The sequence below is a fragment of the Cornus florida genome, unplaced genomic scaffold (genome assembly GCF_030987335.1).
Source record: "Cornus florida cultivar Cherokee Brave unplaced genomic scaffold, ASM3098733v1 CherokeeBrave_3.0.0_Hap2_Chr11, whole genome shotgun sequence".
NCBI classification, from domain to species: Eukaryota; Viridiplantae; Streptophyta; class Magnoliopsida; order Cornales; family Cornaceae; genus Cornus; species Cornus florida.
The window spans coordinates 73,103,552-73,120,545 of NW_026775581.1; the positions used below are offsets into that span (position 1 = coordinate 73,103,552).

A 16,994-nucleotide genomic window follows, 5' to 3' on the forward strand; every position below is an offset into this window, starting at 1 on the left:
CATGTGTCATGTCACATGCACTGCACATGATCACTTTACAAACTAAAATTTTAACTCCAACTACCAAAGTAGGGTAATTTACAATTTTTTTATAATTAATAGTGTTTGTTGCTAAACAAAAAAAGAAAGAAAGAGGGTATTTTGTAAATTTTTGATAATACAAGAAGGTTGAGTGCAAATTGACCTCTACATATACATGCATATTAAGCAAACAAATCATTACGTGACTTACGTCTAAATATGTATTAACTTATAATTAAATATTGATTAGAAGAAGGTCAACCTATCACACCTGAAATGAAAGCTATTTAAAAAGAAAGAAAAATCGACCATTAATGGTGTGAAGTGGCATTCAAAAGATCTTTGTACTCAAACCATTACTAAGTCATCCAATTTTGTTATAATTTCAAGGGTTAAAAAAAGAAAAAAGAAAAAAGAAAAAAGAAAAAAAAAAAAAAGAAAAAAAAAGGATATTATGGAATATACCCCATTGAGGATTTCATCATCATTTAGGCATATATACCAGCCTTAGACTCAAGTTCCTTATATTCCCTTTGTTCACCTCCACATGTTTCAAATTTTTATAGTGCCCATCTCCTCTCTTTTACCCATCTCCTGAAAATTATTCGAATCTCCCTCTCTCTCTACAGATGTCCACCAACCCAACTTACTGAATTAAAGGAGAAACAATCACAATGTCCACCTGTCCCAACTTACTAAATTAACTTTGGATCACACGGAATAATAATGACCTTTTCTTTTCTATCTCGATGTGACAAGATTGATCATCGGATTGAAGATCGTCCAACAATTATTACGAGGTACTTTGTTCTTGCTCATGTAATTACTTTGTTGCTATGCTAGTTGTGTTAAAAATTACTACTTCATAGTCACCTTCAGATGAACAAGAGTTAAAAGTATTGGGAATAGTAATATGGGAGGAACAGAAACACAGTTGGAAGATGCTTTTTCAGAGAGCTTATCACCTAATATTATTAACTTTCACAGTAGGAAGTTGCTTTTCCACATGGTTGCTTTCATTTGAAAGAATGTAGCACCATAGGACCATCATACTCATCCAGAAACTTGCTGGCATCTTATTCCACCATATCCAATCCACTTGACAATTTTTTGTTGCCCTTTTTGACTTCATATTGAAGTACTCAACATCTATGGTGTGTGTTTCCATCTTTTTATACAGCTGTATAATAATATTTCAATTAATATCTGAAATTAGTATACAAATTCTAGGATTTGTGATCCATCATCCAAAGATTTAGAAGACCTCAGTCCTATCCATTAGCATACAAATTCTAGGATTTGTGATACCAAGATCGAGTCTTAGTGCGGCGACCTTGTGAGCAGGGTGTGTGCGAGCGCGTGGAGGTGATACCAATAGACTATCACGTTGGGCGTTACAGGTGCAAAATCCTACATCAGAAGGGAAAGTGCTATATATAGATTCAACACCCCTCTATGACACAACGCGTTTTAAAATTGTCATGACCGTGAACCTACTAGAACTTCGTAGTTAAACATGCTTAACTTGGAGTAGCCCGAGGATGGATGATCCCCTAAGAAGTCTCTGGTTTGGAGACGGATAATATTGTGTTTGGCTAGAGTGAGGGTTACACCTAGACAAGCGAAACAGTGATAACGAACCTTTCAATTATTAACTATTCCTTTGGAGATCCATTAGTTTTTCAATTTTTTTGGACATTGAAATTTCTATGATGAAGTTTGCCCCCACATCCATCTTTTTAATGTCAATTGACAAAGAACAACAACAGAATATTGGTTGCTCATTTTTTATAGTAAAAAAAAAAAAAACATTAAAAAAAAATATCCTTACCCAAAAAAAGTTTAGGCGTAGGATGGTAAGTAATAATAGTTCTGTTCTTGAAAATGAACCTTTATTCGCGCAATAAATTCTAAATTCCCTCATAGAATTTCTACTACTCTCATGCAGAACCTTTAAAAGGAAGCCCACACAAGAAAAGAAGCATAAGATATGTAATTTTCACTTTTTTTGTTTGTTTTGTATTTTTTTTTTTTCCCTCTCTTCTTTACGTAGCCATTAGAAGGTAAACAAAACAAGAAAAGTGAAATAGTTCGTGCTTCTGCTTCTCATATATGGCAGAACCTGAATATCAGTCAAAATATGTCCACAGTGGTGACATCATGACAGTCTTGACAAAGGAGGGAGTTGAGTTCCTTCTATCTGGAGAAGACAAGGTATTCCTCTGATCCAAGCTCTTAATTATGTTAAAACTCAATCCTCTGTTTGGCTGTTCTGATATACTTTTATGGATAAACCTCTAATTGAGTTTCATTTTTTCTCTGCTGTGTTTCTGTATCTCATTTTATTTGAATTTTTAAAATTGGATTTGTTTGGGAAGATGGCAAAATCATATATATCTACTATTACCTAGGCAACCAAACAGAACACTTAACAGGGCCATATTAAAAAATAGGGTTCAATCATAGTGTCTATAAAAATTTGATGTCACTGTTTTTGCTTTTTAATTGGATTTGTTTGGGAAGATGGTAAAAACATGTGTCTATCTAGTATATATATATATAGGCTGTAAACTATAATAATTCGTATTAAGCCATTAATCACAAATTTACATGAATTCTAAAATATTAAAACTTCATTATTTTCACATAGTCTATAATGCATAAATAAATATAGTTAGATATACATACCTCTATTCATGATATCAAATCTTGTTGAGATTAAATTCAATGTTCAGATCTTTTAACCACGAACCAATCTGCAACTCTGATCAACAGACAAAGGCAGAAACTGGTTTCTCTCTCTTAGCCTTTTGCACACATAGAACTTTCTCGTGTTGTATCGTTTATCGTACATAATTGATGGAGTATATCCAGAGAGAGGACCAGTTTTTCTTTTAGTAACATAATTCTACTTTCCATCAAAGTAAGAAATAAGAAAGGAAAACACTTCTCCAATAAGTAATTACCAAAAAGGTAATTATAAGTTGACCATAAATAAATAATATTAATTGATATCTATTTACTTAGCCACCAAGTAATATGTCACATGTCCAAATCATGTGGGCCACAATTAAATAAATAATCTTGCATTCTCCCACTTGGCACATATGATAACTTCTGTAGTGGTTTAGTAAAATAGTCATTAGTGTGCACCATAAATCAAATCAAGGTATTAAATTGGTCATCATAAATACTATGGTAAATAAACTACCAATGTGAGTCATGGTGGTTGTATGTCCCTAAATGACATAGTCCCTTCCATGTACCACAACACTAGTAACCTATTCAACATAGTCTATAAATGAGAAGTATCAATAATGATCTAACAATAATGTCTTTTCCAAGACTATTCCTATTACCACTTATTAAAGCAATACGTACATTTATATTAACTAATAGGAAATATCATAAACACATTTAATGAGCGCAAAATGTCAAATATATATAAGCACTGTTAAGCAATCCACAATTAAAAAATAATCATCATTGACTACATTCAAGACCCATTCTTTTAACATGTTCCATAAATGTCTTGGGTGGTAGTCCATTCGTTAATGGATTGCAATCATAAGTTGTGTGCTTATATATTCAATAGACATTCGTTATTTCTAAACATCTTCTTTAATGATAAAGTATTTCAACTTTAGAATACCTATCATTTTTCATACAAGAAGATCAACAATTGCAGCATAAATTTTCAGCAATCTGAAAATGGTACTCATAACTCCAATCCTGAAATAAATTCTGCAATAATAAATTATAGCCTCAAAGCATGCTACAAATTAAAAATTTATAATAGACAAAGTAATAAAAAATTACTTTGTACTTTTCATAATATTGTTCTTTCAGCCAAAAGAAACAAATAACCAATTAAAAAATGTCTTCCTAAGTATGAACATATAATCTTTTATCCCATACCAACTTGTATATACATCAAACTCCACAATATATGCATAAGGAATATTTTTCGTTTCTTTACCTTCTAACTAACTCATTCTTTGGGATTGCATTAGGCTGAATTTATCCGCTTTTATGTATGGAACAATACTGGTTTAATAATGTTTCATACCAAATCTTTCTAGAACTCTTTCAATATATGCTTTCTGAGACAATCCTAAAAATTCACGTGATCTATCATGAAACATTTCTATTCCTATCACGTAGGATGTCTTATCCATATCTTTCATTTCAAAATTCTTAAAGATAACTTTTAGTTTCATATAATAAACTAAAATCACTATTAGCAAATAAAATATTATCAATATATAGAATCAGAAATATAAACTTACTCCCACTAATCTTCTAGTATATACACTGATCAATAGTGTTTTCCTTAAAACCAAAAGAAATAATGGTATCATTAAACTTAATATACCATTGTTAGGAAGTTTGTTTAAGTTCATATATTGACATATTAAGTTTACAGACCATGTATTCTTTACTTTCTAATGTAAAGCCTTTAGGTTGTTCCATATAGACTTCTTCTTTCTAAACTCTCATTCAGAAAATCAATCAAAATCAAATTCTTGCAGATATACCACATAGTCATCTGGAATAGTAGATCTCCTTTTTGAGATTGTCTTAATGTTATTCCATGTGATTCTTTTACAATATATTCATTGATGACAATCTCATCATGGAGTTGTTGATTATTCAATTATTCTTCGTTATTATACAGTTCAACAACTGAAGGAACAATTATTTCTTTAGAAGTTATGGATAAAGAAATATGTATCATAACTTCTTAAATGATCACATTCTTATTTTTATCACTCCCACTGACTTCATCATTCTTAATGAATCTGACATTATCGATTTCAATAATTATCGTACTATGTTTAGGATAGTAAAACTTGTACCATTTAGATTACTTAACATCTACAACATTATGGGTAACGAGGAATTACTTAACATACTTCTAACCAATTCCATAAGAGTACGATTACGCCTTACAGCTACACACTTCTGCTGTGGCATGTATAACAAAGTGTATTGAGCACAAATGCCATATATTTCAAGGAGTTTAATAACCGGTTAGAGTATTAACCTGTTTCATCATATTTTTCATAATATTTACCACCTCTATATAACCTTATGATTTTCACTTTTCCATCTATTTATTTTTCAACCTCATTTATGTATACTTTAAGAGTACCCACTTCTTAAGATTTTTCATACAACAAATAGATATATCCATAATGTGAAAAATCAACTATAAAGGCGATAAAATATTTTTTTCCTCCAAAAGATGGAACATCAAAAGGTCTAAAAATGTCTGTAAGAATAATTTCAAGAAGCTATATACTTATTATGACTCATTTCTTTGTGTGTTTAGTTTGTTTACCCTTAATATAATCTACACACATCAAAATCAGTAAAGTTTAGATTCAGAAGAATCACATCCTTTACTAATTTTCTTAACATTTCACTATATATTGACCTAGTCTTTTATGTCACAAGAAAGATAAATTTTCTATTAATTGAGATAAATTTTCTATTAATTGAGTTACGCTTAATTCTAACATTATGATGTAAGATCAAAAGGTTTTTTTTAATAAATAAACTTTCAAATTCGAATTTACAAAAATCATTAACAATAATACCATAACTCACAAATTAAAATTTCTTGAATAAACATTATTATCAAATTTCAGTGAAAAACCATTAACATAAAGTTTTGAAATAAAATCAAATTATGGGAAATTGAATAAACATAAAAAAGTTTAAAATAATTTATATAAAATCCACTATCTAACATTAAATATAATGTCACAATGGTTTCAACAAAACTTTTTTTCCAATTATTATAAATAAGAAATTCTTATTTGAATTTGTGGTTTAGGCCATAAAAAATTATTGCATCTATTAGAAACATAAACGTTAGTACTTAAGTTAACCTATCATGTATTAGAAAGAATTTCAATAAGTAATTCGAAATATACAAAAGGCAAAAGCTTACCATTCTTTTTCGAATCATTCTTTATATTTCATATAATCTTTCTAAAAGTGTTCAATATATTAATGACACTTTTTTATTATTACATTCCTTTCTTTTAGTAGATTGACCTAAATTTTTTAATTTTGGGTGTTACTCACTTAATGCCTTTTCAGGCTTATTCCCAAAAATTTATTTATGACTTCTTGAGTCATCAGATGAACATAATGATTACCTTGCTACTTAAGTCTTGTCTACTCCTAAATTAACATAATGGTCAATTAAATCACTTTTCACTTGTCTTAATAGTGTTAATTATCTAAATGACCCATACTAAATAGATAAGAAATTGAGAATAAAATGAATAAAAAAATTCCCATTCACAATCATACATAAGGTTCTCAATTTTGTAGCAACATTAGTCATCTAAAATATAAAAATAAAAACATACCCATACATGGTAAGAGTACCAACAAAATTGCATAGTAGTGATATAAATTAATAATTTTCGTTTTAGATATTTATCTAAATACGAAAATAATCTTCTAGTCAAAATATTCCTTAGCACTATCACTATGGGAAACATTTATTCACATAACTATAATACTTAATCTGTTCGATCTCTCCCAAACTTTATGGAGAATCTTTTCCCCCTCACTGTTTTTCTCAGTAATAACAGTAGGTTTCTCAATTTAAAATGCTAAATTTTAATTTAGCATACCTAACTTTTGAACTCAACTTACTCATTTCATTATGAGAAGTTAGTCCTATTGAGAATCAAAACAGATGTAGCATGCACATTAAGAGATATAATAAAACAAATATAATAAGATAAAATGCTCACAACAATAATGTTTTGAGTTAACAACACGTTTACATATAACTTAAAAATATAAATACAATGTATAACTATAGTACGCTTTTGGGTGGTAACTATAAAATACTAATTATGATACTTACATGTATTTATATGTATACCTTTATTGGTGATGCATTATTTAATTAAACAAATAAGTTACCTTTGGATATCCTATATTTACCTAATTAAAAAAATACATAAAACTCCTTAATTTTTTATTTAATCACTTGAAAATCAATTCCCTTTGAGGAATTATTTCTCATAATTAAATAAAGTCAATATTCATGAATATCGAAAAAAATTATAAGCATCATAATTCATGAAATATTGCAATTATGTTTACTACTAAAATTAATATTCATCAACCATTATGGTTAGGTCACTTTGGTAGCTACCAATCTTTACATAATATGAATATTAAATTAGATAGTAACTAATTTATGATTAATTAGGTCTAATACAAAAATTAATATTCATCAATCATTATGATTGGGCCACTTTGGTACCTACCAATCTTCACATAATATAAATATTAAATTAGAGAGAAATTAATTCATCATTAAGTTATATTTACTACTAAAATTAATATTCATCGACCATTATGGTTAGGCCACTTTGGTAGGTACTAACCCTCACATAATATGAATATTAAATTAGCTAGTAACTAATTAATTATTAATTTACCCATTTAACATTATACACACATACTCATAATTATCGATTGAAGTTTAAGCAACTTCGATCTAAAAAACTTAATAGTCCGAAATTTCATAAAAAATATCTTTTTATTTTATATACATAATAAAACATATTATTTTCTTTTCGGACTTAAAAGATCATAATTGAATCAATCTAAAATTAATTCTCCGTCATATATGTATGTTTGGGTATAAAACAATAATTCATCATGTCTAACAAAAATTAAATTAAATTTCTAAACTCACACATTATTCTAGAAAAAATAAATACACATACTTGATGTATTTAATAATTTATTAATTTTTTTTAACTAATACAAAGAATAATAATGAGTCTTTGTAATCCGTTGACAGCTGAGTGTTTCTTTAAACAATAACAGGACAAATGCTATTATTTTTTAATTCCATATTCTTTGTTAGTCATGCACAAAAATCAGTAACACATATAAGTTGTTTGCCACACATTATACATATGTTTGTACTATTACACATATGTAAACTAAATGTATCAGTAATCAAATCTCATAATTCAATTTTGGCACGAAAAACAAGGTACCCAAACCCACAAACCACATGGATTGATCTAAACGTACGATTTGAAAAGAATGGATTATACAATCATTTAATTTTAAATTTATACATATTATTTATGCAACTTTAATGAAAAATAATGAGTTCCTAAACCATAAGCTCTAATACCACATGTAAACTATAATAATTCGTATTAAGCCATTAATCACAAATTTACATAAATTCCAAGATCTTAAAACTTCATTATTTTCACATAGTCTATAATGCATAAATAAATATAGTTAGATATACATGTCTCTATTCATGATATCAAACCTTGTTGAGATTAAATTCAATGTTCAGATTCTTTAAACACGAACCAATCTGCAACTCTGATCAACAGACAAAGGCGGAAACTGGTTTCTCTCTCTTGGCCTTTTGCACATATAAAACTTTCTCGTGTTGTATCGTTTATCGTACATAATTGATGGAGTATATGCACTTTTATAAAGGCAGAGAGAGGACCAGTTTTCCTTTTGGTAACATAATTCTACTTTCCATCAAAGTAAGAAATAAGAAAGGAAAACACTTCTCCAATAAGTAATTACCAAAAAGGTAATTATAAGTTGACCATAAATAAATAATATTAATTGATATATATTTACTTAGCCACCAAGTAATATGTCACATGTCTAAATCATGTGGGCCACAATTAAATAAATAATCTTACATAGGCAACCAAACAGAACACTTAACAGGGCCACATGGTCTCATTGATCTATGAATCCATGGTTTTGGCCAAGAAAACTAAACCAGAAAGCTATTTCTTTGGCCTTGAGATTAGGTACCCTTACCTTCAAGTGATGGGAAGACAATTTGCCTACTCTTTCCAGCCAACTGGTGCAGGCCTTGCAAAAATTTTACCCTACAACTGGTGCAACTATACAACAAGCTAAGAAAATCTGGTAAAAACATAGAGATTATCTTCATTTCCTTTGACCGGGATGAGACTGGATTCAGAGAACACTTCAAGTGCATGTTATGGCTTGTAGTTCCTTTTGATGTCAATTTGCACAAGCGATTGAGCACCTTCTACCACGTCGATCACATCCTATCATTCATACCATTGGGCTTGGACGAGAAATCAATTGAAGAGGACGCGATTGGTTTGATAGAAAATTATGGTGCTGATGCATTTCCCTTCACTAGGAAGAGAAAAGAGGAGTTGAAGGCTATGAATGATGTGAAGCGTCAAGGAGGAAAGATAGAAGAACTTCTTGCACACGAAGGACGAAACTACCTCATTTCTGGAAGTGGTAGAGAGATAGTAGTTTAGTTTAATGTTGGTACTAATTTCTTGTCATTCTTTGTAGGAAATTTAGAGTGTAATTTTGAAATGATTGGTTTTATGCAGACATGGGTATCTGAACTCATTGGAAAGACAATAGGCCTCTACTTTGGCGCACAATAGTGCCCTCCTTGCCGCGCTTGCACTGCACAACTCATGGAAACTTACAACGAGCTCCTCGCCGCAACAAATCAATGCTTTGAAGTAGTGTTTGTCTCAATAGACAGAAACAAGGAAGAATATGATCTCAACATGAGGGACATGCCATGGTTACTTATCCCATTTGAGGACAAGGCACAACGAGACCTTGGTAGGATCTTTGACATCAAACAAATTCCGGCTTTAGCCCTGCTTGGGCTGGATGGGAAGACAGTCAACACAAACGAAAGGGACATCATCGCCATGTACGGTGCCAAGGCATTTCCATTCACGGAGTTGAGGACTGCAGAGATAGAAGCAACCCTGAGGAAGGAAGGAGATTGACTGCCTCACCAAGTAAAGGATCCGAAGCACGAGCATATTCTTAAGTTGGACATGGCTAAAACATATGTGTGTGACTATTGTAACAAGAATGGGAAGTTTTGGGCATTTTCTTGTGATGTTTGTGATTGTGATCCTTATCCAAGTTGTGTTGAAGAAAACTTTTAAGAACATTATTGAAGGGTTTGGGATTGTAAATAATTAGTTGTCAATTGGATCAATTTCAAGGAAATTGGGTCTTGGTTATGAAGAACAACAACATATGACATTTTTGCAGTGTATGTCACTATTTTGATGGCACATTATAATCATCTCATCTCACATAATGATAGAAATGCAACCTTTTTCTTTCTTCTTTCCACAAGAGAATTGCAAACATGGCAAGACGTGTAATGTTTTGATATATATGTATATATATTTAATGTTAAAAGAAAAAGAAATAAAATTGGTGGGCCCCACCAATATATTAAACATAACAAAAGGCCTTATGGCCATTATGCAGACCATTTATTCTCTCTCTGTGCATCTCTCTCTCTAGTCTGAATTCCAGTGACTTCCCTTTTCTTTTCTTTTTTTTCTTTTCTAATTTCAAGCTTTGATTCCTCCTTCCATACTTGAAATTTTTGAGTGCCATTTGCGGCAAATCGAAGAGCATGGCGAGATCTACGTGTGAGTATCAACAATTTCAGTTTTGGTGCACTCTAGGGAGTTCGAAATTCTAGGGTTCTTGGGCTCAAATTGGGTTTTTCTCAAATTTGAGGTAGGGGTGTTCTAATCTACAACTTCTTAGTTTTTTTTGTGAATTTTCCCCTTAAATTTGATCCTAAGCATGCTAATTTTGATTACCTAGTTTGTGGTTGTTGTAAGTATGATTAACTAAAATGAAAGATGTGTTCCATGTGTATTTTGAAATCATATATATGACTAGATTTATTACGGTGAATGAGCATGCTTAGTGTTGACATATTGTATGCCCTAAGATTATGTATTTATTCATTTATTGCTTTGAAAAATTGATACTATGGTTAATAAATAAATAAAGAAATAAAAGAAATAAATGTTTAGAAATTTTCATTAAATTGTGATGATGATGTAAATAGAAATGTGTGAAATCATATAGTTAAATTGATGATTTGAAGTATGAAGTATTCATGCATCCATTGGGAAAGAGAAAGGGGGAAAAATATTTGTAAGAACAAATAAAATAGTTTTGGGGAAAATATTTTCTAAAAGTGTTGTAAAAACCGGAAGCCTAGGAGGCGTCTAGTAGTCCGTGATGTTAGTGTAGTTTAGAAGGGAATATAATTGAGTTAACTAGGCCGGATGTGACGCCTTGGAGGTGCCTTGTGGTCGTGGATAGTTAACCAACCTTCCTTTCGTGACGCCATGGAGGCGCCTTAGGTCGGACTACACTAACAGTTTGGTTGTTGAAACAGATTTGTTTCGGAAATGGGGAGTGACATTTGCATAACATTATACTTCATGACATCGTGGTAAATTTGTGATTGGTTGATATTTGTTACATATTTGTTATTGTGGTTGAGAATGTGTGTTTCCCGATGGTATGATCCCGTTCACTTTTTATCTATTCATTGTACGGATTCACGGGGACATAAGATGTGTGTTTTAGACACTTCCTACTGAGCTTATGCTCACCCCATTATTTTTAACATTTTTCAGGATATGGAAAAGAGGTGGCGGACGACGATCCGCCACAAGTTTAGATGAGCTTGGGGATCTATTTTTTTTTTTTCCTATCTTTTGTATTAGAACTCTAATATTTTGTAAATGTAATATTAATTATCTTGTGAGACTTTAGTCTAATTAGTATAATGTTGTAAGTTATGAACTTTTAAATTCTAACTATATTTTTGGACTGTAAATTGATGTAACTAAAGTGTGTTCCTTGTTTGGATGAGATGGAGGAACATGACTTTTTTGTATTTCAACAGGTCGTAGAGGAGCTTTTCTGCGGAGGTCATGCCGAAATTTTATATTTTTTTTTATTATTATTTTGGTATCCTTTTGGGGTGTTTCAAATTTGGTATCAGAGCGTGTGATACCCTCGATTCTAGAGCCACGGGTGATCAAGTCCGAGCACAGATTTGAGAGATACCAGACAATTAATATGTAAACAAGTAGGAATAAAAACTGAATTAAGAATAAATTAATAATACGCTGAAAGAAAACTAAAATAAAAATCCTCAAACTTTAAATAATAAATTTAATATCATTTAAATCCTTCAAGTCCGTACAACTCGGGAATCCATCTAGTGGATCCCTAATAATTCCAACCGGTAAAACGTTTACAAAATTAAAATCCAAAACTAAAATAAGAAAGAAAATCCTATGTAGTCGGAAGAGTGATTGTCTGTATTTGCATTAACACGATCAAGCTCTAAGCCTGGTACTGACGAACACCTGAAAAATAAGAGTGGGTCAGGCCCACATGCAAGTTCCATTCCACCACAATCTGTACATAAACCCGATACGCAGATACATCCTAGATAGCTCGGCAATATCTAAAATAGTCCATATAGATATAGATACACACTATAGGATATTCACTAACCTATAGTCATCGCACCTGAGTACAAGGTAACACGCAAAACGCCGTAGCGTAGTCATGCACACCTAGACCTACCAGGGAACGTCATTAGGTTCAGTTATCCATCCAAGCGATATACGCACCCTAACCGTGATCAGGAGACTCAAGCTCGTACCACGGTACCATAAGTATATATATAAATTCCTTCTTAGTGCATAAAAATAAATGAATTATCTATTATGTCATTCAACTATTTTAGTTGACAAGACATGCATCCATGTAGGATTTAACTGTTTTAGTTAATCCATTCCGTATGTATGAATTGGTAGGGATTAGTGTTTTGATCCGGTGCATATCATGCAAATGATTCGTAAATAATGCAACATTTTAAGCAGTTCATCAAATAGTTTCCACATATCCAAGTAGTTGATAAATGTAAAATTTAAACAGTTCATCAACTACAAATCCAGAATTCGTTCACGTAACTTAACGAGACAAAATTTAATAGTTCATCATGTTAAAGTTCAGCATTCATCCAGATAATTGACAGAAAATATATAACTAATTCTTCAATTAATTTCAGGCCAACATCTAATTAGATTGATAGAACTTAAGTACTAGTTCAGCAATTTGAGTCCAAACCAAAATCCAATAATTTCAGGGTAGTGCTTAATATTACAACAATTATAACCCAAGCTCACATCTATGTATTGTAGAAAAGAATTTAGTCTTTCAACAATTAACATCCAAGGAATGCATAGATCAAACTTGTTAATTAAATGATCCTAGCATGCCACCAAAATAAGATTTATAAATATATACATATTCCGTTAAATTGCTAAAATTAAACTAGACAATTAAACTCATTCCATCCGTTAACCGCCTGTACCGTTGTATACTTTCCTACGGTTAAATCCATGGGTACTAAGACCTTAATTTATTATATGTGGCTCTAATATAGCTTGGTAATATTATTTGGAATCCATGTTCCAACCCTTTTTAATTTCTAGACACAGTTTGCACAATTAAATCCTTTCGGTCCGTTAAGTCCGTAAACAGCCTGCGACTTACTTTAGATTTTCCTACGGTTTAAACATTAGCATATAAATAAATTAATGCATCCTAGGGCTTTAATACTCCATGAATTAATATTTAAAACCATCATAATAACCTAAACACAGCTGAAACTAAGCTAGTTTGAACCAAACAGTGTGTAATTAAGCTTCCGTATTGCACAAAATCACAGAGCCTTCTCTAAAAAAAATTGGAGAAGGCTCTAAACTACCTAGAGCCAGCTCTCCCACAAGGGGAGCCTGCTCTCCTTGCCTAGAGCCGGCTCTCTCATTGGGAGAGCCGGTTCTCCCTCTTTTGAGAGCCTTCTCTGCTCCAGACCTCTTTTTTGCTTCGTTTAGTTACCTTCTGTGTTTCCGGCGAAGTCCAGTGTCCTATTCCAAACATTTTTAGGATTATTAGGGTTCAATTAAAGTTCTTAAATCCCTAGAGACTCCTCCTATTTTAATGTGAACCGATTGACAAAAAAACTAAAACAACACCCAACAGTTTATGCAAGAAAAACCAACTTCAGTTTAACTAAGCATATGAACAGTTTAAAGTCTAAAACATGTATCAACATTCTGTTTTAAATTTTTCAGTGTTAAATTATAGTCCAAACCATCCTAGAAACTCCTTAGATTCCCTTACGAATTAATTTACAAAAGTTTAAAACCATAATCAACACCGTTTTATGCAGGAACCAATTTCAATGATTTAAACGAAAACAAATTATTGTCTGGTATAATATGCATCATCCACCATGTTTTAATAGTTTATATTAATCCCTGGAGACTAAAAAGAATGCATAGAATACAAGTTTACAGGAAAGGAATAGAATGAAACTTGCCTCACGATTCCAGTTTGAAACTTTCATCGCTGTCTCTAAGTTTCAGAATTTCTCCAAGACTGTTCCTTCCTCTAATCACTGCTCCAGTTCTATCTCTCCATCAACCTCTTCCTTCCTCTTTAACATGAACTTAAATCCATAGCCAAAGCCCTTTCCCAATTCCCTTCATGTTTTTCCCTCACCTCTTTGTTTCTCTATTTTTTAATACGTGAATAAGGTGGCTCACAAAAACGTGAATAAGGTGTCTCACCAAAAACCCTTGCAGACCTATAAGAATATATATATAGGCTCTATTAAAACCCTAATCCTAATTCCACAACTCATTATATGTCGGCTACAACTTATATATAAATTAAACCCTAAACTTAAATATCACACAACCATGGTATTAAACCAAAGACGTGCACTACAATAAAAAAATAGAAAAAATTAAATAATAACATTTAAAACAAATAATCGAAGGAAAACAAATAAATAAACTATAATCAACTACATCATTCAAAACACAAAATGATTTCCAATCAAATCAATAATTAAATACATACCCAATTAGACACTACTAATTTAAATAAACACAATTAAATAAACATAATTAAATAATTAAGAAACAAAACAACTAGGTTATATAATTAAATCAATTAATCAACGAAAAATAAAAATTAAATTCCCAATTCTATCCTTTTGAAAATTAGGGGTATTACAGAGCGATGGTTCGAATACCATTAGGACGACGGGTAGAGGCCTACCTAGGATTGCATGGGGAGTTGAGTTATTTGTTTATTTGCTTAATTGCTTACGTGATTGCATGCTTATATGCCTATGTGTTAAGGTGTTTAATTATTTGAAAGGCATGCTTAATTGTTTAAATGCTTATATAATTACATGTTAAGTGGTTAATGTTGTTGTATATATTATTAGCATGATCATGTTTATCCTTAGTTAGGTATTTTGGGAGTATAGAAGGTGTTTATGTGTTTCTATTCTTGTCAAGTCATTCATGTAAGGACTCAGTTTTCGGACGTGTTTTAGTACCATCGTTTTTGATCTGTTTCCTTTTTCTTATAGCGTCATGCCACCACGAAGGGATCCTGGGGAAAGTTCTAGCTCCAATCCAGTGGAAAGGGATCAGGAGCAAGTTGAGGAGGATATCTTGTTGCGTGATTTGGTCCCACCAAAAGGGGGACAAGCGAGGGGGACCGTTGATCCACCTTTTCAGATAAATGAGAATAGTTGCAGTCGGCTGTTGAGATAGCTCTTTTCAAAACATTTCGATCGGCAGGTGCATCATCGTTACAATTTGTGCCACCACCGACACCACCACCACCACCACCACCTTCAAAGAATGAGTTGGATGATATTCTTTATCACATTGCAAAGTTTGTGAAATTGATGCCAATTTTGTTTGAGGGTGGCCTAGATCCGCTTGTTGCGGGTAGTTTCATGATAGGGTGGAGAAGCGTATTAATGCCATAAATTTGGCAACGGACAAGTTGAAGATTACATTGGCTACTTACAATTTTGTGGGCGATGCTGAGATTTGGTGGAAGACCGTTTCTCACACCCATAATTTGGATACAATGACATATGATACTTTTAAGAAATTTTACTATGAGAAGTACTTTCCGGCGCCTAAGTGGAGGGAACTAAAGAAGGAGTTTGATGGGTTGAAGCAAGGAAACATGACAATTACAGAGTATGAGAACAAGTTTACATCGCTTTTAAGGTTTGCACTGGGGATTGCTAATGATGAGGAAGAGAAGATAGAGAAATTTGTTAATGGCCTTGATCTTACTATCAGGCCAATTGTAGCTGCCTCAGAACCGACAGAGTATACTAAAGCAGTGCGAAAGGCCTTAGTGGTTGAGGCTGAGAGTAAGGACAGCAAGGCTATCAGGGAGTCCTACAAGCACAACAGGGGTATGAGTGCTTTCTCTGAGGGTCAATCAAGTAAGAAGCAGAAGCATGAGCAGTCAGGGTTCAGGGGACAATAGTCAGTCAGATCCACACCCACAGCTTCAGTGTCCATGGGGTCTCCTAGACCAAATGTTACTTGTTTCAGATGTGGACAGCCTGGACATTACAAGTCCTAATGCACTCAGGCTCAGGTAACTCAAGTGATTTGTTTCAAGTGTGGGTAGTCAGAGCATCACAAGTCCCAGTGTACTCAGATTCAGGTGGTGTCTGGTGGATGTTTCGGGTATGGCCAGCAGGGCCATAGGGTGAAAGATTGTCTACAGCGGGGCAGTGGTTTGGGCAGAGGTGGAGGTTCACAGCAGAGGCAGATATAGTCTGCCATAGTTCAGTCAGGGTTTCGACTACCACCACCACCTCAGTCGTCTCAGCCAGCTATGTCAACCCAGAGTTCTCGACCTGGTAGGGGAGCTTCTTCGAGTGCACCCACTCAGCAGTCAGGTTATCAGGCAGGCGGTTCTCAGGGGCAGAGGACCCAGGGTCACGTATTTGCACTCACTCCAGCCGAGCCACCATTCAGTCCTTTAGTTGTCAGGGGTATGTTTTTTTTGTGTCCCATTCTTTGTTTTTTTTGTGTCCCATTCTTTGGCTCGTGTATTGTTTGATTCCGGTGTATCTTATTCATTCATTGCTTCATCATTTGCAACGGGCATTGGGTTTGGAGGTCAGTCAGTTAGACAGATTGCTTTGTGTTGACATGCCTATCGAGGGTTCTGTTGCTCTT

General features: G+C 32.8%; 1 protein-coding gene and 1 pseudogene across 1 annotated transcript; both read left to right on the forward strand.

Annotated features, from left to right (window-relative positions):
* The first annotated feature begins 229 nt into the window (after nt 1-229).
* On the forward strand, nt 230-10,229 carry LOC132285461 (probable nucleoredoxin 3; annotated as a pseudogene).
* A 5,139-nt stretch (nt 10,230-15,368) lies between these two features.
* LOC132281287 (uncharacterized) lies at nt 15,369-16,290 on the forward strand. The gene is made up of 3 exons (XM_059783003.1): nt 15,369-15,534; nt 15,579-15,675; nt 15,747-16,290. The coding sequence occupies exons 1-3, from the start codon at nt 15,369-15,371 to the stop codon at nt 16,288-16,290; spliced, it is 807 nt and encodes a 268-aa protein (XP_059638986.1).
* Nucleotides 16,291-16,994: the final 704 nt, after the last annotated feature.